Below are 21,627 nucleotides of genomic sequence, written 5' to 3'. Positions count from 1 at the left end.
GAACAAGTTACACACCGATGAAGTGCTTGCTAGGAATGGTTCGAATGTTAGCATCGGTTGCTGCTTTTGCGGTGCCATCTTTGAGTCTATTAATCATTTTTTCTTCCGTTGCTCATTTAGAAGGAGTATATGGGCAATCATTAAATTGAATCTTAAAGGAAGATCAGTAAACTTTTTTGATCTTTGGACATACTGGAGAGGGAAGAACAAAGGCAAGCTGGCAAAGAAGGTGGGGTATCAACTTTTTACAGCTGCTTATTAGGAGCTTTGGAGGGAGAGAAATGCCTGTATCTTTCTAAATAAGAAGAATTCAGTATTCTTAGTCTTACAGAAGCTGCTTCAATCTTTTTTTGATTGGAGACATTTAGGTTTTACTAAGTTTCAGGTGCAACATTAAGAGCTATGGAACAAGTTGTAGTCCCTTGCTATACATCTCACTCCCAAAGCTTCTTCTTGGGGTGGGATATGAGTTTTATTTTTTCGATAAAATTTCTTTTTTGGATGGAATATGGATTCTGTTATTGTCCCTAAATCTTCATCTTTGTGTTGGACTCTATGCAGAGCTTGTTGTTCTTTTAAATTGTATCCGTAAATTTTAAACTTTTTATTTTAATAAAATAGGATAGCTCTGCCACCCTGTTCATATCACCAAAAAAAAAAAAAAAAAGGGGTCATGGATGAGGGTTAGGTTTTGCATCTGGTCTATATTCTGGCCCTCGCCATTTTTCGCCAATGCGTGCTTGGTTTGATGACTTTTTCGGCATCATGGACCACATCATGCCTGCCATGGGAAAGGACAAAAAGGGGATAGCTGCTTCCACGAAACGCAATTTTTGATTGATGCACGGGATTCCGGCGTTAAATCGTAGGCAAGTGACCACAGTTTCTTTGGTGGTTTTGCCAAAGAAAGCTGTGGGCAACGTTTTGGAGGCGAAGAATATATCATATAAGAAATGGAGGAAAACAGCTTCGGACGATTTTGTTTCCGATTGGATAAACTTTCCGTTGGATGAAACGTCTCGAATTATAACTTTCTCTTAAGGGATAACATTGTTTGACATGGAATCAGTTCGGGTCATCTTCACAATTTTAAATAAATTCCCAACGAAAGAAAGTAAACACTACTATATATATATATATATATATATATATATATATATATATATATATATGTTAAAAAAGAAAACAAACAGTGTGACGACAACTTGGTAACCTATGTATGCTGCTTGTTGATTTTTGGGAAGGAAATTCTTCGATGATTGGAGTAAAACTTTTTCTCGAGACCACGTCATGCATTTCTTGCCGCTTATAAATTAGAGAGCGAAACCATGATGTGATTAGAGTTGCAGTGCAGGTTTTCTGATTGATCATGAAATTTTCCAATGAAGAGTCAGCCACGAATATTCACGCACGTTTCTTAATTTAAAGTGCACGCCAGGATGGCAGGAACATGGACTCTGGTTGGCTACACGTCCAATCGGATATCTCAGAGGGGCCGATGCTACTGAGAAATTATTGGCTGCATCAGGTCATCGCGGCATATATATAAATATAGATAAAAAAAATATAGAAGGAAAAAGAGATAATACAAGTATATTCGTGCTTGTTCCTTTAATTATGGTTGGACTGATCCATTGTTGAGTCAGAGGATCTGATCTGACCAATAATTTTATGATGCTACGAGAGATTGAAAAGAAAAAAAATATGCTGGTGTCATATTTGACCATATGCTACTTTAATCTATCATAAATATTAAGAAAAATCGGTCTAGTCTGAAATAACTTATTACCTTCACAAATTTGAAAGAAATCCATTTTCTCTGAGTATATTATTTTGAACATAACTTTGAAAGCAATTAAGAGGTGTTTGGTTCATAATCAAAATCGAAATGGGAATGAGAATCGGAATGATTTGGAATCGGAATCGAAATGACCAAATCCTCTGAAGCATTTGGTTCGTGATCGGAATCGGAATAGAAATTTGAATCCATAGGAGAGAGTAGGGATTGAGTTCTATATAGATTGAGTCATTCCCATTCCACTCTGAAATCAGAATCGGAATGGGACTTCTCCCAACCAAATGATTGAAATGGAAGTCATCCATTCTGATTCCGATTCTAGACCTCCACTCTCCCCAACCAAATACCTCCTTAGTGTCATCAGAAAAAAAAAATCATAAAAACCGTAACTTTCTATTACAGTATTACCCGTGCACGAGTAGGGGTCTGGAATATCGAAGCCGGCAATTTTGGATGGGGTTGTGCCTGTACAGCTATAGCGCATGTAGCATTACGCACTTCCTATTTTCAGTTAAGTAAGACTTGAAATCCTTCTTCAATCTATGATATTACAAAATGGAATATGCGAAGATTTTGTGGTATAGGTAGTGATACATAATGCTAATCATTTTGGATCTACTATGTGGATGATTATATATTTTATTTTTTGTTTCTAAAATATTATTTATTTTAGATTGATTTTATAAATCTTGTTTACTCAATTTTTTTTTTTTTTTTTTTTTATGGTGCATGATTTGGTAAGGTACCAACCTTTCTATTATGGATGGACATGTGATAAGTAATTTCAAATAGATTTGAATTTTAAAAAAGATTCTAAATAAAAAAAATTATGGCAAATTAGAATCCTCTGATAAGAAAAAAGATTATGGCAATCTTTTGATTTTCATCTTCAAATCATGATAGATTCATATTCTTTGAGTCTATATACATAGGACCAAGGAGGCTGAAGAAGGATAAGCTTTGAAAGGGAGAAATGATGTAACTCAAAGATCTCATGACGAGAGGTTTTAAGCATTTATCCATTGTTTTGTTTTTTTTTGCAAGTCAATAGATTTATAAGTTGATGTTTAAGGCTGAGCTATGAAGTCCGAGATTGAAATGAAGATCAAAATTGAGGTGAAGAGCTCAAGGCTGAGCTCCCGAAAGCCAAAGTACTCCTAAAACAAATTTGAGAAGACAAAAGTAAAATGGCCAATCTAATAAGATCAAGATCAAAATAAAGATCAAGCCAAAAGATGAGCTCTCAAAGGTCGATTTGACAAGATTGAGATAAAAATTGATCAGAATTCGGACAGGCAAAATGGAGCAATATTCTATACTAATCTAATCTATTATTATATATATATGTTTTACTGCTATTCTTCTAAAGTTCTATCTGATTTAGATATTAGATGATCCAATTTGAATCAATCTGATGAGGCTTTTTTTTTTAAATATATGGATCAGTATGTTTTTTCGGATCGATCAGCATCCTCCACACCGCTGTAACCGGATAAGATTTTGGCAGCAATGGTGTACATGCAGTAGGGATAAAGTTTGGCTTGTCGGTATTCCATCAGTGGTAGATGGTTTATTTATTAAGCGACTGTGCTTGAGCCAAGATGGCAAGTTGGAATTTGGGGCTGGGGATCTTGTCCGCAATCAAAAACATGTGCATCTAAGTTTGTCTTGGTGAAAAGGTCTAAACTATCAGTAAGTCCACGCTCCATCGTTGTCAGTATTCTATGAAAGGGAAATATAGGCAAGAAAAAGATCGATATCGAAAGAAAAGGCATTCTTATTCAAGTCATCTTGCAATCTTGTGATTCTCGTTTATTATGTCAAGCTGAATAAGAAACCTAACTTCTACCAAAAAAAAAAAAGAAACCTAACTTATTTTTTAAAAAAGAAATGTGGGAATTAGGGTAACGGGCCAAGACAGAGCAGCAAAGTTTGAATTCCAGCAACCAATGGCCATTCCATGCATGCATCAACAACGCTATATATATATGGGAGTCCTGAGAAAATACTTCTCTCATCTCAGCCCAAACTCTTGGAGCAACCTTGCAGCCTTGTTTAGCTATGGCCTTCTCCAATAGCTTCCTTTTGCTCTACCTTCTATCACTACTCGCTTGCATTGCCCAAGGGCAGCTTTCACCCACGTTCTATGAAGCAAGCTGCCCAAATGTACAAAGCATCGTGCGCTCGGTCATGGCAGAGGCTGTCATTAGGGAGCCAAGGATGGGCGCATCCATCCTTCGGCTCTTTTTCCACGACTGCTTTGTGAATGTATGATACAACCCCTTTGCTCCCTCATTTTCCTTTTATTATTTTGATGCGTATCCGCAACCACCTTTGCTATAGTACGCTGCAAGTTAGGAACCCTAGAATTCAAGGATTTATTTGCTAATCTCTAATTTGAATTGTAAGGTCCGGAAGTGTGTTGGCCGTAGGACCAATACAGAGATGGTCGGGCTACTTGGCTGTAGTTTAAAAGGGGTAGCAAACTATATAGCAACACGGTCCTACAATCCTGGTCGCACCTCAACCCCGAAAAATGATATGCGCCCGATGCAGCCAATAGCAACAATATTCTACTAAGGCAGCTATACATTGGAATCCCCTGCGGCGCATGAGTTGCACTGCGCACGGTGTGTTATGCAGCTCTGGGTCTCTACCATATCATCTCATCATAGAGATGGATAGCTGTCAAACATCTCACGATCTTTCTCATGATGTACAACGTTTAACACCATGATGCGCCGTGTTTGGCAGCCGTTCGTCTTTGCGATCAGAAGACATGGTGGTGATCAAGGGCCGTACAGCGCTTTGGGGTGCAAAACTTGCATGGTAGAGGATCCAAACTTAGGCAGCTATCCCCTTCTTAAATCTCACCTTGCTATCACCGTACCGCATGTATGCACCAATCATCCAAAGGTGCATCGATAGCTTAGAAGCTTGAAAAGCAATTTACCTGCGAACCATGGGATAAAAAGGTTATATATATATGCAAGAGTTCTTGTTGCTAGACCACTCAAATCTACACTTGCTCTCAAAAAACAGCTTACATGCTACTGTAAGGCAACATGATGTTGACAACATTTTGTCGTTGCATGCAATTAATAGCAGTTGTGTCAGTCCTAATCACCGACCCGTATCTGCTAAAATTTAACAAGTTAGTTACCAATCCCTCTCGTAAATACAGTACGCATGTGTGCCAAATTAAAGCTGACAAAGTCAAAGACCGTTCTTTTTTATTGAAGAAGAAGATGAAGTGAAGGATGGTCGCAAACCTTTACGTGGGATCCAGTAGCTTTTCAAGTATCTTTTCCGAATGTAACTGCATCGGAGTAAATGCTTTTGTTTAACTCAGCTTAAAAGCATCACATCCGGTATCCGCTTCGTTTACACATATGCTTCTCAGTTGCTGAACGGACGTCCTCTGTTAACGTTTCTTCAGGGCTGTGACGGATCGATCCTTCTCGATGACACACCAACGTTCACCGGCGAGAAGAACGCTTCCCCAAACCGAAACTCACTCCGCGGATTCGATGTCATCGACGCCGTCAAAGCCAGTGTCGAAGCCGAGTGCTGCGCCACGGTCTCATGTGCTGACATCCTCGCCCTCGCTGCTCGCGATGGGGTCCACTCGGTCGGTATTGCACCCTTTATTTCACACCGTCTCTTTCACCATCAACGCTCAGTTTTAATGCTTTAAGCTGATACGAATGATACATCTTGTAGCTCGGGGGGCCGACTTGGACGGTGCAACTGGGCAGGAGGGATGCAACGACGGCGAGCCAAAGCGCGGCCAACAGCAACCTCCCCAGTGCCGGGTCCAGCATCTCCACGCTCATCTCCTTGTTCGCCGCCCAGGGCCTCAGTGCTCAAGAGATGACCGCGCTCTCCGGTGCCCACACCATCGGCCAGGCTCAATGCAAGAACTTTCGCGCCCACATCTACAACGACACCAACATCGACCCCAGCTTTGCGGACTTAAGAAAGCAGAACTGCCCGGCCTCGGGCGGCGACAGCAACCTCGCGCCGCTCGATGTCCAGACCCCGAACTGGTTCGACAACGGCTACTACCAGAACCTGGTGGCCCAGCAGGGGCTGCTGCACTCGGACCAGGAGCTCTTCAACGGCGGGTCGCAGGACGCGCTGGTTCAGCGATACAGTAACGACGCTGCGTTGTTTGCGAGCGACTTCGCTGGGGCGATGGTGAAGATGGGGAGCATCAGCCCGCTGACCGGGACCAGCGGGGAGATCAGATTGAACTGCAGGAAGGTCAACGAATGACGCCCGGTGAAGGCGGCGACGATTGACTCTCCAAGTCTTAACTACTTCACTACGGGCAAATCAACTAGATAATAACACTTGTCAAATGGAGCTATGCAACGATAAGATAGACGGCAGTTCCAGTGTTTCTTGAAAACAAGAAAACGAGATCACGAATTAAATGATATATATTTTCATCCATTTCATGCATGGAGCGTAATGGTTGCTTACGACTTGATGATTTTTTGTCATTATTGTTGCGGCCAATCGCCTCGTCGCCCGGTCGCCGGGAAGCGTGCACCTGCAAAAGGAAGTCCGCACTGACCGGAGGCGGCTCCGGCGGGGACCCTCCAACGGTCAAGTCAGAGAGGTGACTGGGCAACAGTGAAATATAGACGGAGAGCTCGAAAGAGAGAGAGAGAGAGGGAGGAGCGAGCCTGCGTTTTTGGGAGAGACGGAGCGGATCGATCCTTTGCACTGTTGCCTTCCCCGGTATATATAGTGGAGCTAGGTATGGCGCCGTCATTAATGGCGCGGACAAGTGAGGAACTGTCAACTCACTGTAGGCTGTCAGAGCCGCCGTGAAAACGTCATGTCGCCGTGTGGCCGTCTAATCACCAGGGTTGACCCGGCTCTCGGCGGGACAATGCCCCTAGGTAACTGCGCCGCATGTCCGTGTCAGAGCTGACGACGTCTGGCGGCTGTACGGTGGTTGGAGGAGCCGACCGACCTAAAGTCGGTAGCCAGCCGAGTGGTGTCGGACCCCTCCATCGATCGGCGAGCTTCATGTAAGTCGGCCATATAACCTCGGGGTTCAGTCGGTCGGGATGGATACGCCCGACATACCCCCAGTCGGCGATGGGCCGTTGGACGGCCGGTGGTTAGCCACTGATGGCATCCGTCAGTCGGTCACCCCGACCGACGATCGGTCGGTCTGTCGGCCAGTCGGAGTCATCCAACGGAGGCGGTCAGGCCGTCAGCCGGTCGGGCGGTCGGGCCCTCCGGCGGTCGGTCGGGCCCTCCGGTCGGTCGGGCCCTCCGGCAGTCGGTCGGCGGGTATCCCCCAACAATTATTAAAAAGGGCCATCTCCTGTTATGTCGGTGGTAACATCCGAAAAAGGCATCAGGCCTTAACCGGTGATTGTGATAAGAGATTAATCAACAAGGCAATGCACCATATCCGATACGGTGTCGGTGGCTAGTCAAATTATTACATCTGAATGATAGATGATAGGAAACCTATAAAATAAATTTATTTTATAAAAATTATCTAACGGAGGGTCTTCGATGTTTAACTTAGTTAAAGAAAAAGCACAGTCAAAAATTAAAAATGAGTGTCCAAAAATTTATATTAGTTTCACTTAACTTATCTGATCCTCCGCAATTTACTATCTTATATAAAATGAGCAAAGCCGTTACTACGTAACTCTCGCCTCCGAACATTCGAGATACGAAAGTTATGATATTTAGTGGACAGTTAATTTATTAACTATCATTAAGATCGAGTAATAGATCACTCATGGACGACTATTGTGCTCTACATGCGCATATAGTTATTGCTCGTGTTGAATAATCATTGTTTGATCCCTATATACATATATATATATATATAAGATTTAGATAGTCGGTATGGCGCCGAATAGGTCATCGATCAAATAACGATAATATGTCAGATTGTTAGTCGGCCAGCCTTCGATGGTGTTGAGTTAAGTCGGTTGAATGCCAATTTGATCAAGTTCCGGCAATTTAAGTCGGTTCAACTCATAGTACATCGCTAGCCAGCTGAATTCGTACACTACAAAAAAAGAGGCCATTAACGACCTTTTTTGCCGACGCTTTTGGGAAGCGTCGGCAGGTTGCGCTAACCTGCCGACGCTTTTAAAAAGCGTCGTTCTTTAACGACGCTTAAAAGCGTCATAAACTATGAACGTGTCAACGCCGACGCTTTTAGCAAAAGCGTCGTTAAATAAATAAAATACCGACGCATTTTAACGACGCTAAAAAGCATCGGTAGGTTCGTTTAATACCACCCTCCTCCCGTGCCCTAATCTATCTACCGTCGTGCCCTAATCTATCTACCGCCGCCGTTCCTCAGCCGTTCCTTATTTTCCACCCGTTCCTCAGCCGACCCCGGCCCATCTCCGCCGCCGGCACCGCACCCGCCGTCCACGCGCACCCGCCGTCCACGCCTCACCTCCGTCCGCCGCTCCCTTCTGCTGCCGTGTCCGTCGACGCCGCGCCCGTGAGGTCCAAGCCATACGCCGTCGGTGAACCGGCCCTCCTCCTCCTTCCCTTGTTCGGCTGCTCCAAGCTTCCCACCATCCCACTTCGCCATTCGGCCACCCCAAATCGAAGGGAAACGAAGCCCCTGCTCGGCCGCTCCACAGAAATTTTGAAAGGTAAAATATTTTCCCCATTTCACTTGTTTTTCTTTTCATTCATTCTTCTTTTCAAAATCTCCACAGAAATTTTGAGTTGTTTAATTTCATGTTACAGTGTTTAAGGGTCTGTCATCCACATTCCTCATTTTGGTGCTGTATTTAGGTCTGTTGTGTCAATCTATTGCTCTGAGGGAGGAGTTTTTTTTGTTTCTGATACATTTGGTAGTATGAAGTTGCCATCTTTTTAACCTAAAAAAAAAAAAAAAACATAAAACCTTGGCCATCATCCACGCTTCCCTATTTGGCCGCCCCAAGCCTCCCACGGTCCCACCCGATTGAGACTCCTCAGAACGGAAAGAAATAGGGGAAGCACAGGGGAAAATGTAGGAAAGATCAGCTAAAACGAAGGAAGGAAAAAATTAAAAGGTAAGCTTTTTCCCACCTAGTTTGATCATTTTTTTTTGTTATCGCTTCATTTTCTTTTTATTTTTTTCTCTTGTTTGGAGATTTGTGGGAAGGAGAGCATTGAGGGAGATCGGATGGGTTTCTTAGGTCCCGATTGGGGTTTTCTCATATGGGATTTTGTGCGAGCTGCAGCGGTGTGAGTTGGTCCCCTGAGGTTCCAAGAGCTTAATCTCGGTAGAAGCATGATATTTTATAGGATTTGAGAATTTTTCAGTTATTTATTTATTTATCTTGGCAGATGTGAAGAATTTTTCAGTTGAGTGTTGAAGGATGTTTTTGTTTATATATGTTCTTGTTTACTGCCACCCTTGAGTAGCATTGTGATGCATATTTTATAGGAATCGGGTTTGTTAGCCCATTTAGCTTATATTTTTTAAGAACATGCTCAGATCTTAGTTTTTCGGCTATAGAAAAAAAAGATAGAAAAAAAAAAGCCTATGAAAGTTTTTTTTCTTTGTATAGGATTTGAGTTAGGTGATATTTGGTTGATTTAAGGCCATGATTAAATGGATAGTCCAACTGATGAACACTATAAGATTTTCAATTAAATCCTATCCAAAAATCCAAACATATCTTTTTCTACACGATTGAGCTAAAACCAACAAAATTAACAAGATCACATGCTACATACTGGGTTAGGCTTATCTTTATAAAATACCCAGTTATAGCTTTGCAATGGGCCCGCTTGAATTCTATAGGGAGAAAAAAAAAATTCAATAGATCTTTTTTTCTCCTTATGAGATTCAATTCGAATTATTTCAGAACTATATTTGGATATTTTGCTTAACCCATCTTTGTGATCTTATTAGTTGCACTAGCTCAATCCACAAGTCCAATAGAATTTGCCGCCCAATCCTATAGAAAAAGCTCCAAACATGCTCTAGTTCATCTAAATTAACCTTCACCACACCTAGGAGGGAAGTAATAAATTAGATTAATCATGTCAAATTGGAGTGGTGCGAGAGGAGGCCCAATTATTGGGAATGAAGGTGATGGAATTGCAATAGATAGTAGTCATTTAGCTTCTTTAGATAATTGCAGCTGGAGCTGGCTTAGCTTGGGCTGACAATGTTCTTCCAAAATATGTTCTTTACCTGCATGCCAATCATTCACATTAACATGACACGGAGCAATAACTATTGAATAAGTATTTGTTTTTGTTAACCAAAATAAACACACTAAATATTGTTAACTTATAATTTTGTAGAGGCCAACTTACTGTTCCTCGAGTCTTGGGTGGGTGTGGGATTTTCTTACTCAAACACAACAAGACTTTGATATTCTTGGAGATTTCTTTACTCAAATACCCACTTTAGCTCTTCTTATGCTGCATGCATCCAAGAATGAATACAACTATTCATGCATGCCTAAGTTTGTTAGTTTGATTTACATATTTCTTACAAGTTTTTCATGCTTCTTTTATTGAATTTGAAGGGTTTCGTGAAAATTAATATATCTAGGAACATTTAGCATCTTTTTTCACAAAACAAAAAAAAAAAAATCATCAAATGAAAAAATTAGTCTAGAGAAATGAAGAGCGGTGTAGTTACACTTAGATGTTGGAGATTGCACTGAGAAGTTTGCACAGGTTGAAGGTGAAAGCAAGCATTGCAGCGAGATGACGTGTTCATGCAAATTAGTTTATGGTGACCTTCAAATCAAAATAGAAAACAAAACCAAAAGAAAAGAAAAAGATGGAAGCAAAAGCATAAAGGAAACAATGAATTAAAAAATAAAGAAGTTAAAATTATATGGAGTTAGAGCTGAAGTCACTGACGAAGAAGTTTCGGCTCTTCTAGAATTGAAATTAACAAGTGGAATTTACATCCCTGCATCTCTTTCTTTCTTTCTTTGAATTATACATTTATTTATTGAGAAAAATAGGCAGATTTTCACACATCTCCCATTAGTTATTTCTTTGGACATCAAGCTTTAAATATCAAGTCGCCAATTGAAGACCAGGAGACAACCTTAAAAGATTATAATTTTATTAAAGAATTTTCTCTAGGAATTTATGCAATCTTATTAATGTTCTTTTAATTGGTAATCTAGTGTCAGCCGTACACTTAGGTCCAGACTCTAGTTGGGTAGCAGGGTGGTTCAGGTTCAAAACTCCAGTTACTCCACTTCACAGGATTACAGTTATGAAAGATCATGAATATCAAATTGAATAGTTAATATGCATCTAAATGATAATAAAAATAATAAATAACAATCTCTTTCTGCAAAGCTGCAAAAGTTGTATTGCAAATATTATATTATGTGCATCTCTTCTTGGTACCACCTACGAAGGACTCAAATCTTCAACTTTTCTGCCTTTCCATAAAATGTAAATAATATGACATCAAAAATTACATTGCATCGAAACATAGACCCGTCTTTTGATTAATGTACATATTCTATTATATCCGTACATTTATTTATTTTTGTACGGATAAAAGAATTATGTACATTGATCAATTGATTGTCCAGTATGGACAGTTTGGAAAATGTGAGTAATTCTATAGGTCATTACCATAATCAAATGGTATGCTGAGAGGTTCGGAAAAAATTTCGGATGGTATTTTCCTTTTGTTCTTCCTATACGGAAGAACTAAGGGAAAATGCTGCCGAAATTTTTTTCGGCTCTTGTTGCATATCATTTGATTTTTGTAATTGACCTATAGAATTAATACATTTTCTGAATGGGATAGGACCTTCTTTACCTATTAGTTGATGATAGCAAGCATTTACTATGTAAACTTTATCTAGCTGTTATTTTTTTGGATTTTATGAAATGACTGATATTTTTTACTCATTGCATTAATATAGATTGTATAATTTTTTTTTATTTTTAGATAAATTGCAAGTTCGGTCAGTTTTATCCTACAATGGACAAAAGTTGGATAAATAAACCAAAAAATAGTAAAGAATATTTAGATGGAGTTCATGACTTCATTAAATTTGGTATGGAGAAAAGTAGTTTGAATGGAAAGATTTTATGTCCATGTCGGAAATGTGTAAATAGTTCTTCTTTAGATCCACAAAATGTTGAAGAACATTTGGTATGGAATGGTTTTTTAAGAGGTTATACCGACTGGATTTTTCATGGAGAATCTATGTTGCCATCATCATGTAACCAACCCCTGACTCATTGTGGATCCACTAGCTTAGAAGATAATTCTGCAAGAGATGATGATATAAGGGGTTTGATCACAGATGCTTTTGGATTTGATGTTCAAAATTTAGGAGAATCCAGTAGTATACAAGAAACAGTTGGGATGTTTGATGGATGTACGCATACGGAACGTATGCATGTTGAGGAGCCCATACATACATCTAATGATGAGACAGCTCGTTATCACACCTTAATGAAAGATGCAGACGAAGAATTATATCCGGGTTGTACAAAATTTTCTAAGATTTCTTTTCTTGTACATTTATTTCATATCAAATATTTGAATGGATGGTCTGGAAAGAGTTTTACCATGCTGCTCAAGTTATTAAAGGATGCATTTTCAGAAAGCACTCGTTTACCACCATCGTATTATGAAGCCAAGAAAGTAGTAAAGGAATTGGATCTTGGATACGAAAAGATTCATAGTTGTCCGAAAGATTGTATGTTATATCGGGGTGAAAACGCTAATCAAGAGTCATGCAATGTATGTGGATCTTCAAGATGGATAACACAAAAAGAAGATCGAGATGATGTACTGAATGAATTGGATGCAACGCGGAGTAAAAAGAAACCGGCCAAGGTATTGCGTTACTTTCCTCTTATACCTAGATTGAAAAGGATTTATGCATCATCAAAAACAGCTTCATCAATGAGATGGCATCATGAAGGACGTACAAAGGATGGAATGTTGAGACATCCAGTAGATAGTCTTCAATGGAAAGCATTTGATGATAGGCATCCTGATTTTGCCTCTGATGTTCGCAGTGTTAGGTTTGGCTTAGCTTCTGATGGCTTCAATCCATTTCGGACCCTGAGTTCTACCTACAGCACTTGGCCAGTCGTTTTGATACCTTACAATTTGCCACCGTGGATGTGCATGAAACAATCATCACTTATCTTGTCAATGGTTATTCCAGGAGATAAGGGTCCAGGCAATGATATTGATATTTTTCTACAGCCTTTGATAGAGGAATTGAAACAGTTGTGGGAGGGTGTTGATGCATTTGATGCTTCCAACGGCCAAACATTTAAACTACGGGCAGCTTTGTTATGGACTATTAATGATTTTCCAGCATATGCCAATTTATCTGGCTGGAGTACAAAGGGACGGGTCGCATGTCCTTGTTGTGGAGATTCAACACATTCAATTTGGTTAAAATATGGAGGTAAATTTTGTTACATGGGACATCGTCGATGGTTGGAAGCAAATCATCCGTTTCGATTTCAGAAAGATTTGTTTGATGGTACTATAGAATTGGGATGTGCCCCTATTCCACCTTCTGGAACTGATGTTCATAGACAAATGGATGGCATCAATTACAGCTATGGTAAGCACTCAAAGTCCTCTAAAAAAAGAGGAAGGGATGATGTTGAAAGCTCAGTGCACGAAGGGTTACCAGAGGAAGTCAGTATCAGTACTATAGATGCAGAGTTGTTTCAAGATCCAGACAATTATTTCGAGGATGAAAATGAGGAAGACACACAGATAGCATCTACACAACAGCCAAGTAAACATTTATGGAAAAAACGAAGTATCTTTTTTGACTTACCTTATTGGAAACATAATCTTATTCGGCACAATCTTGATGTCATGCATATAGAGAAGAATGTTTGCGATAATTTACTTGGAACATTTTTAAACCTTGATGGAAAGAGCAAAGATAACATGAAGGCACGTCTTGATTTAAAAGAAATGGGTATCCGACAGGAACTTCATCCTAAAATGCTTGCTAATGATAGAATTTATGTGCCTCCTGCATGTTACACAATGTCTGCTCGAGAAAAAGATAATTTTTTGGGAGTTTTGAAAAGTATCAAAGTACCCGATGGATATGCATCGAATATTTCACGATGTGTGCATCTAAAGGATCGAAAACTTTCAAATCTTAAAAGTCATGATGGTCACATATTGATGCAAGATATTTTTCCAATAGCTTTAAGATCGTCATTGCCGAAACAAGTTGTTACAATTGTACTTCGATTATCGTCATTCTTCAAGGTATTATGTTCCAAAGTTATTGATCCTCGGGAACTTGATCAGTTAGAATCGGATATTGCAATTACACTTTGTCAGATGGAAAAGATTTTTCCTCCTGGATTTTTCACTATTATGGTACATCTGCTCGTTCACCTAGTTTCAGAAGTTAAAGTTGGTGGACCGGTACATTATAGATGGATGTATCCTATTGAGAGGTATTATTACAAACCTTAAATCTTTTGATAATTTTATTAGAAACAACAGCATACTGATATTTTAATAAATATTTAATTCTTGAAGGTATCTTGTGCGTCTTAAAGATTATGTGCGAAATAGAGCCTATCCTGAAGGCTCGATTGCTGAAGCATATATTGTGGATGAATGTTTGATATTTTGTTCAAGATATCTTCAAGGTGTAGAGACTATTTTTAGTCGACCTCAACGGCATAATGACTTTGTGGAGAATGCAGAACTGTATAAGTTCTTAACTGCTGGAAAATTCTTGGGAAGAGGTGAAGGTATTGTACTTGATCAAAAATCCTTAGCACAAGCACATCGTTATGTGTTACTTCATAGTGACATAATATCTGACCATCGCAGGTTAGTATATTTAAGGAATGACATCAAAATTTAAATTTTATATTAGATATAATATTCTAAATGATATATTTATATTTTATGCAGTAAATTTTTAATTTATCAGAGACGAGCCAATCATAACATTCGTCCTAATGCAAGGATTGAACAGCGATGGTTGGTCGAGTTATTCCCTATGTGGCTTTCGAATCAGGTGTGATTTATATTTAATTATGGGATATATTAATTTTTGATACATATTTAATATCAGATAACTCAACTGCACTTCGTCATATCATTTTTTGTTAGGTATTAAAGATGATGGAGACAAATAATTCAGATGAACTAATAGCTCTTGCTCGAGGACCTAACAAAATTGTGAATAGATATAATGGTTTCATAATTAATGGCTTTAAATTTCATACTAGAGAACGGGAGAAATTTAGAAAAACACAGAATAGCGGTGTTATGATGGAAGCGGATGGAAAATCCTATTATGGTGCACTTAAAGATATCTATGAGTTGGATTATTATGGAAAATTTAAAGTAGTACTGTTTAGATGTGATTGGATAGACATAAACTCACCAAGGGGTTTGAAACAAGATGCAAATGGATTTACACTTGTAAATTTTTCAAGGTTGATACACACTGGTGTGTTATTGAAGGATGACCCATTCATTTTTTCATCTCAAGCTCGTCAAGTATTTTATGTACAAGACGCAAAAGATAAAGATTGGTTTACTGTCATCAAAACAAAACCTAGAGACTTATATGATATGGAAAACCAAGTGGAGGATGATGACGATGACACTTATACACAATGTATGCCCTACAATTTTGTGCTAGCTGATGATTTAAATGCTACGACGACGTTGGTTAGAACAGAATTCGAAGAAAACACTACTGCTTGATTGTTACTGGTAATAATTATTTATGATGTATATATTTTGCATTAATTATTGTGTTATTTTACTCCATATATTAACTGATTCTATCTTTTATTTATATAAATGCTAGGTGACATCATGCGTCGCAGGGGACGATATGCTGGTGTGCAGTTCCAGTTTTCACAGACAGAGGCCGGTACGTCTTCTTCAGCACAGCAGCCTGAGGCCAGTTCAGCTGCACAGCATTCTGAGCCCTGTCCTTCATCATCAGCACAGCACGATCCTCCTGTTCATCAGCCAGATGATGAGATACACGTGCAGGGTATATATTGTCTTTCATGTAATTTTTTTTTATTTTATTTTATGTATATTTATGATATAGTTACTTTTATGTATTTTTTGCAGACGGATCCGGGAGAGTATGCCCCAGACGCGGACCCACAGTAGTACGAGATGTGTGGCAGATGCGTGAGGGTGAGAGGATTGTTGTGGAGTGCAATCAGCTAGGTCAGCCAATTAAGAAAGCTGCCTGCTTATTGACTTCATTTTTGGGGACTGTTGCTCGGAGGCCTCAGCTATGTCCGTTGGGCTATGCAAAATGGAATGACATGCTTCCAACGTACAAAGTTGAGCTCCTCTGAGTTATAGAGGTAATGAATTGATGTTCATACTGTATATTAATTGTTAATCATTTATATAATTTATTTCATTTAACTTATTTTTTTTATAGAGCAAGTTTGTTCTCCCTCCATCCACTCATGATTTTGTAATGAAGTCTCTCAACCGCAAATGGAAAGAATATAAAGCACAATTGAAGAAGGACTATATGAGACAGGGTATGACAGAGGAGGAGGTTGCTAGGAATTATCCTCCTGATGTACCCCCTCATCAGTGGATGGAGTTGGTTCATTACTGGTTCTCCGAGAGGGTACAGGTATATTATCTGTTTATTATCTTTTTTTCCTAAATATTTTATAAAAATATTGATTTTTATTATATATTGTATATATAACAAGTTCTTTACTTTATTTTACAGACTTATTCTGCTATTGGTAGAGCTGCACGAGCAGCTCAGTCTGTTCCTCATACATCGGGGTCGAAGAGTTATGCACGACTCCGATAGGAGTTTGTATGTTCCTTAAACTTTCATAATTAACTTTTAATTTTTATGTTCAAATATTTATATAACTAATATCATTATGTATCGTGGACCATGTCTGTATCATGATACTCATATATTTTTTTAAATTATCATAACTGTTTGCTTAAAATTGAAATTATTTGTGTAGGAGGATGAGCATGGGAGGGAACCCGGATAAGTGGAGTTTTACCGGATGACTCATACTCATCAGGATGGTACTTTTGTTCGAGATGAGTCGAGAGATTTATATGTACGGCATTATTAATATTATATTTTTTGCAATGATTTAAATTTAATTTTGTTAGCTATTAATGTATAACTCTTGTTTTCAAAAAAAATACAGGAGAGGGCTACATCTCTCATTGCGGAGCGTGACGACGAGTCCGCAGCATCTACGCAGCAGAGCCGTATCGAGGCCGAGGTATTCACAGAGTTGATGGGACCAGAGCGCTACGGTCGAGTGAGGGGTTATGGAGTAGGAGTCACCCCCACTCAGTTATCTGAGGTTAGTAGATATACGCAGCATGCTGCAGCAGATGCTCAGGATTCACGCGTTCGCAGACTCGAGGCGGAGATACAGGAGATTAGACAGAGTCGTGCCGCTGAGATGGAGGAGATGCGACAGAGCCGTGCCGAGATGCAGGCCATGAGGGGACAGATTGATCGCCTTACATCTTTATTAGAGATGTATGGTTCATCTCAGGTAAACACATAATATTAAATATATATTTTTGTATTAATTTAATGATTTATATATTTTATTTATAGATATGCAAATCATGCTTTTGATATATTTTTTGTAGGCTCCTGGCATATCAGGCACCCGTCGAGATAGCGGCACGTCACGTGGAGACAACGACGACCATCCGCCTGCAGATTGATGTTATTTTATTTTTGTTGTATTTTTATATTTATTTATATTACTCTTGATTGTAATGGACGATTAGTACTTTATTTTTATTTATATAAAATATTATCTTTTGGTTTGATTAAATTTTCTATTTCAGCTTGCTTTTGATGTGAATGATGGTGATTGTACAGGTGTGAATGTGAATGTGGTGATTGTACATGTTTATTGTATTGTACATGTTTATTGTACAGGTGTGATATGATTTCGTATAGGAATGTATTGTATTCTTTTTTTTTTAGATAATCTGTATTTTTTTTTCCTCTTAAAACCTTTAACGACGCTTATAAGCGTCGTTAAAATTATTTTAACGACGCTTTTAAGCGTCGTTAAAGACAAAAAGTCGACGCTTGGAAAAGCGTCTTGGTAGACTGTACTGTCACGCGGGGTCATTAACGACGCTTTAAAGCGTCGTTAAATTTGTCTTTTGCGACGCTTTAAAGCGTCGTAAGGATTTACATTAACGACGCTTATAAGCGTCGTTAAATTTGTCTTTTGCGACGCTTTAATGCGTCGTAAAGATTTACATTAACGACGCTTATAAGCGTCGTTAAGACAAATTTAACGACGCTTATAAGCGTCGTTAATGTAAATCCTTACGACGTTTTAAAGCGTCGTTAAAAAATAACGACGCTTTTAAAAAGCATCGGCGCTATTCGTCCCCACTCTTACATAGTCGACGCTTTGCCGACGCTTTTAGAAGCGTCGTAAAGCGAAATAGCGACGCTTTAAAGCATCGTTAATGACCATTAATAGCGTCGTTAATGACCATTTTTCCTGTAGTGGTAATCAAGTCGGTGCGGAGACGAAAAAGTGAGATAGTCGTTGCGCATTTAGTCGATAGGAAGGCGATGAAGAGAGATAGTCAGCTAAGCGATGAAGATCTATCCTAATAATATTTATGCATGTTAGGATTTGATGCCTCGAGATTCAGCCCACATTGAGCCCACAGCGATGTTCGCGGCGAAAAATGGAGTCCAACGAGACCAAGATCACCTGAATCGGAGCTCGGATGGAGGAGATACGAGCTTTTGAAGTCAGCACGAGAATCGAGGCGGCGGAGGACCGCCGGCGACCGGCGGCGGGCGGCAGCGGCGCGGTTGCAGGCGGCGGCGCGCGGGACGCGCGTCCCAGGCCCGCGTGGGACGCGGGACCCAGGCCCGCGCGGGACACGCGACCCAGGCCTGCGCGGGACGCGCGTCCCAGGCCCAGGCCCGCGCGGGACGCGCGACCCAGGCCCAGGCCCGCACGGGACGCGCGACCCAACGGCCTGCTGGCCCATCCCCGGTCCACCGTGGACCGGGTGGTCCACGGCCCGGCCTGTGGACCGCGTTCTCGCGGTCCATGGCCCTATTCCGTGGACCGGAGCGCGATCGGATGGCCCAGAGAGCTCCCGGTCTTGATCCGACGGTCAGGAGGGTTTCTTGGCAACAAGGAGTCCTAATCCCTTTCTAAACGTGTTTTAACCTATGATTAAGCCTTTAAAAGGCCCTGAGACGTAACAGAGGGACGGGTGGTTGTTTTCTCACCGCCGTACGAACCGAGAGGAGAGAGAGAGGCGTGAGGCACTGTGAGAGAAGGAGCAGGAGGCTCCTGGACAGCGGTCGTCAGGCTCTTCAGGGGTTCAGGGGGGTCTCCAAGAGAGAGAGAGCTTTTGTGAGGGGAACTTCTTGTGAGAGAGAATTGGGTGTACAAGGGTTGAGGGTGAGGTCTCCTCTTGTAAAATTTTCTTTTCATAGTGAAGTTTGCATGCCCCGTGGAGGCGAGCCCTTTTGTGGCTGATCCACGTATTTTGATTGTTTTTCCTTTTATTTTGTTTCTTCTTTCTTCCTGCTGCATCGCGTGGTACTGAAAGGATCTTGGGAGGTGGTATCCTGGCCAGACATCCACCCAACAATGCACTATGTCAATCACCTCATTCCATTCTTTTTATAGACTATTTATCATGCATTCATCATGATGACTAATCCATAAGAACGAGCAAGATGATTGCAATGGTCCCAGCTTTATTGACGCATGGGATGCACTATATAATTTCTCCTCTAACAGTTGAGCTTGAATCCATGTGTAATTTGCATGGTAGCATGCTGTACAGCACCACATGGATGATGATCGGATAGGGGGCATTGCATGCCATACATGGCCTATGTTTGAGTTTCATATGCTAAACCTACTTGATGGCTGTTCATCTCCATGGTCGAATGATGTGGCACCATCTAGCCTTATATAGCATTTTGCGGTGCAAATCAACCACCACAGAGGATCTTGGGTTGGTAACAATCGCGCACGATGCAACTCTGGACTTGGGGCCTAAGATTTGTGCACTTTATTGGCCGGCCTTTCTAGGCGCCAAAGATCATTGACGGCCTTAACTCACATTGCTGACCAACTCAAGCACCTGAAATAATTTGCACCATTACGCATGCTTCAGGTATGGATTCCTCCTTGACCGTTGGGATGAGTGCAAGAGGCATTATAGAAAAGTTTAGCATCAGAAAAGATTCTTATTTATTTATTATTTACTCATTCTTCGAGAGAATTTAAAGGACGACCCTCAATCAGCTGGACACCCACCAATTATCAAATCAAACAGAACAAGCGAAAAAATAGAACTCACTAGGTTTCTTTGATGAGTAAAATCACTTGGGTCGAAGTTCTCCTACAACAATAATACATTGTATACATGTGTCCCTGTGAAAAGTTTCAGCATACTTTTATGAGCTTGTAGCCACTCAAAAAAAGTCTGGATGAAGTCGCAATGCTGCTAGCTAGCTCACTAATTATTGTAAGGGAAACCTTATTGAACTTGGTACTCTTAACGGCCTACATGTGTAAGGGAAAGCGTGGGATAACTTGGTGTCTGAATTTGTGCATATATGGGTATCGCCAATCTAATTCATGTTAATCATTCAGCGTCTCTTTTGGATTTCTTGTTAATATTGTACATTAATACCAATCCCACGACGAGTGGCAGGATTTATAGTGAAATTGAAGTATGCCTCCATTGTACGCATATGTATTCGTCAAACATAATCATGTTGATTCCCCTTTGCCTCATAGATGGTTCACGAGGAGGAGGAGTTATGGGACAGGTGGCATGAGGATGCTTGATGTATTTCATTTTTTTCTTTAAAAACAAAAAGATTTCAACTTAAACATTAGTGCCATGGTGTACGTGGCAAAACAAAAGAAAGCGGTTCCAAGCAGTTCTCCGCTGGCACACGCACATGAGAGCTAATTTGTTTGGCACACGAACACCTACCAGCTCAGTTGACAAGTACTTCTAGCAAGGGCACCCCCTTGGGAGCGTGACGGTATGAAGCCCGGTGTGGATACGTGGATCTCTTTTCATCTAAAACTACAAATATATGAGCTAACTATTCCCTTTTGCCCTCACACAAACCGTGCCATCCAACGTACTTCATTGCTGCCAGATGTTCATCATTATTTCCAAGTCAGTTGTGTGCTTAATTATGATGGATATACCCGTATGGTACAAGCTGAGTTGCTCGTTCATCAAATGTTGGCATTCCGAATGAACGTTGTTAGCTTTTGGATCCGGACCCTTCCCGGTCCTCACAAGAACTTGGAAGGCCTTCCGCCAAATCAAGGCGTGCGACAGGATGGTTGCTTTACCTTATGTCTCCTTGGCAAGTCTTGCTAGTTGCTGAACTGGTCAATCAGATCTTGGACCATTTTACATCAGGGCTATGACGCATGGGTCCTATTATTGTGAACTTGGAAATGACCTTAAAGTCGGTTCAACAGTGGATGGCTGCGATCAGCCTAGCCAGTTGGAATTTCTAGAGGGCATCTACAAACAAGTCCATTTGCAGGAGATTGTCTGGTGGAGATCTTTCAATGGTTAAGTTAATTAAAATTTGGGAACAGAGGAAGAGAGAAGTGGGGAGAGAAAGGAAAGGTTGAGAGAGCTCTTGGATATGTTTGAGAGACTTCCGTGAGAATTCTCTGTCCCCTTCTATCTACAGAGGAGGATCAATAGCCGTTTCTAAAAAGGCCGTGGCCGTTTCGCGAAGATCATGTACCGAGGTTGAGGCGTTCTGTGATCTTGCAGTTTG

General features: G+C 40.5%; 2 protein-coding genes across 2 annotated transcripts; both read left to right on the top strand.

Moving 5' to 3' along the window:
* Window positions 1-3,822: 3,822 nt before the first annotated feature.
* Window positions 3,823-6,250, top strand: LOC105040595 (peroxidase P7-like). The gene is made up of 3 exons (XM_010917188.4): window positions 3,823-4,066; window positions 5,238-5,429; window positions 5,522-6,250. Exons 1-3 carry the CDS (start codon window positions 3,860-3,862, stop codon window positions 6,074-6,076), a joined length of 954 nt encoding a protein of 317 aa, XP_010915490.2. The 5' UTR covers window positions 3,823-3,859; the 3' UTR covers window positions 6,077-6,250.
* Window positions 6,251-16,236: 9,986 nt separating this feature from the next.
* LOC140856140 (uncharacterized) lies at window positions 16,237-17,635 on the top strand. The gene is made up of 5 exons (XM_073253305.1): window positions 16,237-16,434; window positions 16,537-16,629; window positions 16,790-16,891; window positions 16,985-17,344; window positions 17,445-17,635. Exons 3-5 carry the CDS (start codon window positions 16,835-16,837, stop codon window positions 17,520-17,522), a joined length of 495 nt encoding a protein of 164 aa, XP_073109406.1. The 5' UTR covers window positions 16,237-16,434; window positions 16,537-16,629; window positions 16,790-16,834; the 3' UTR covers window positions 17,523-17,635.
* Window positions 17,636-21,627: the final 3,992 nt, after the last annotated feature.

Source organism: Elaeis guineensis, chromosome 3, assembly GCF_000442705.2.
Source record: "Elaeis guineensis isolate ETL-2024a chromosome 3, EG11, whole genome shotgun sequence".
NCBI lineage: Eukaryota > Viridiplantae > Streptophyta > Magnoliopsida > Arecales > Arecaceae > Elaeis > Elaeis guineensis.
Note: the sequence above shows the minus strand (reverse complement) of the source record. Positions and strands in the feature narration are given on the sequence as shown.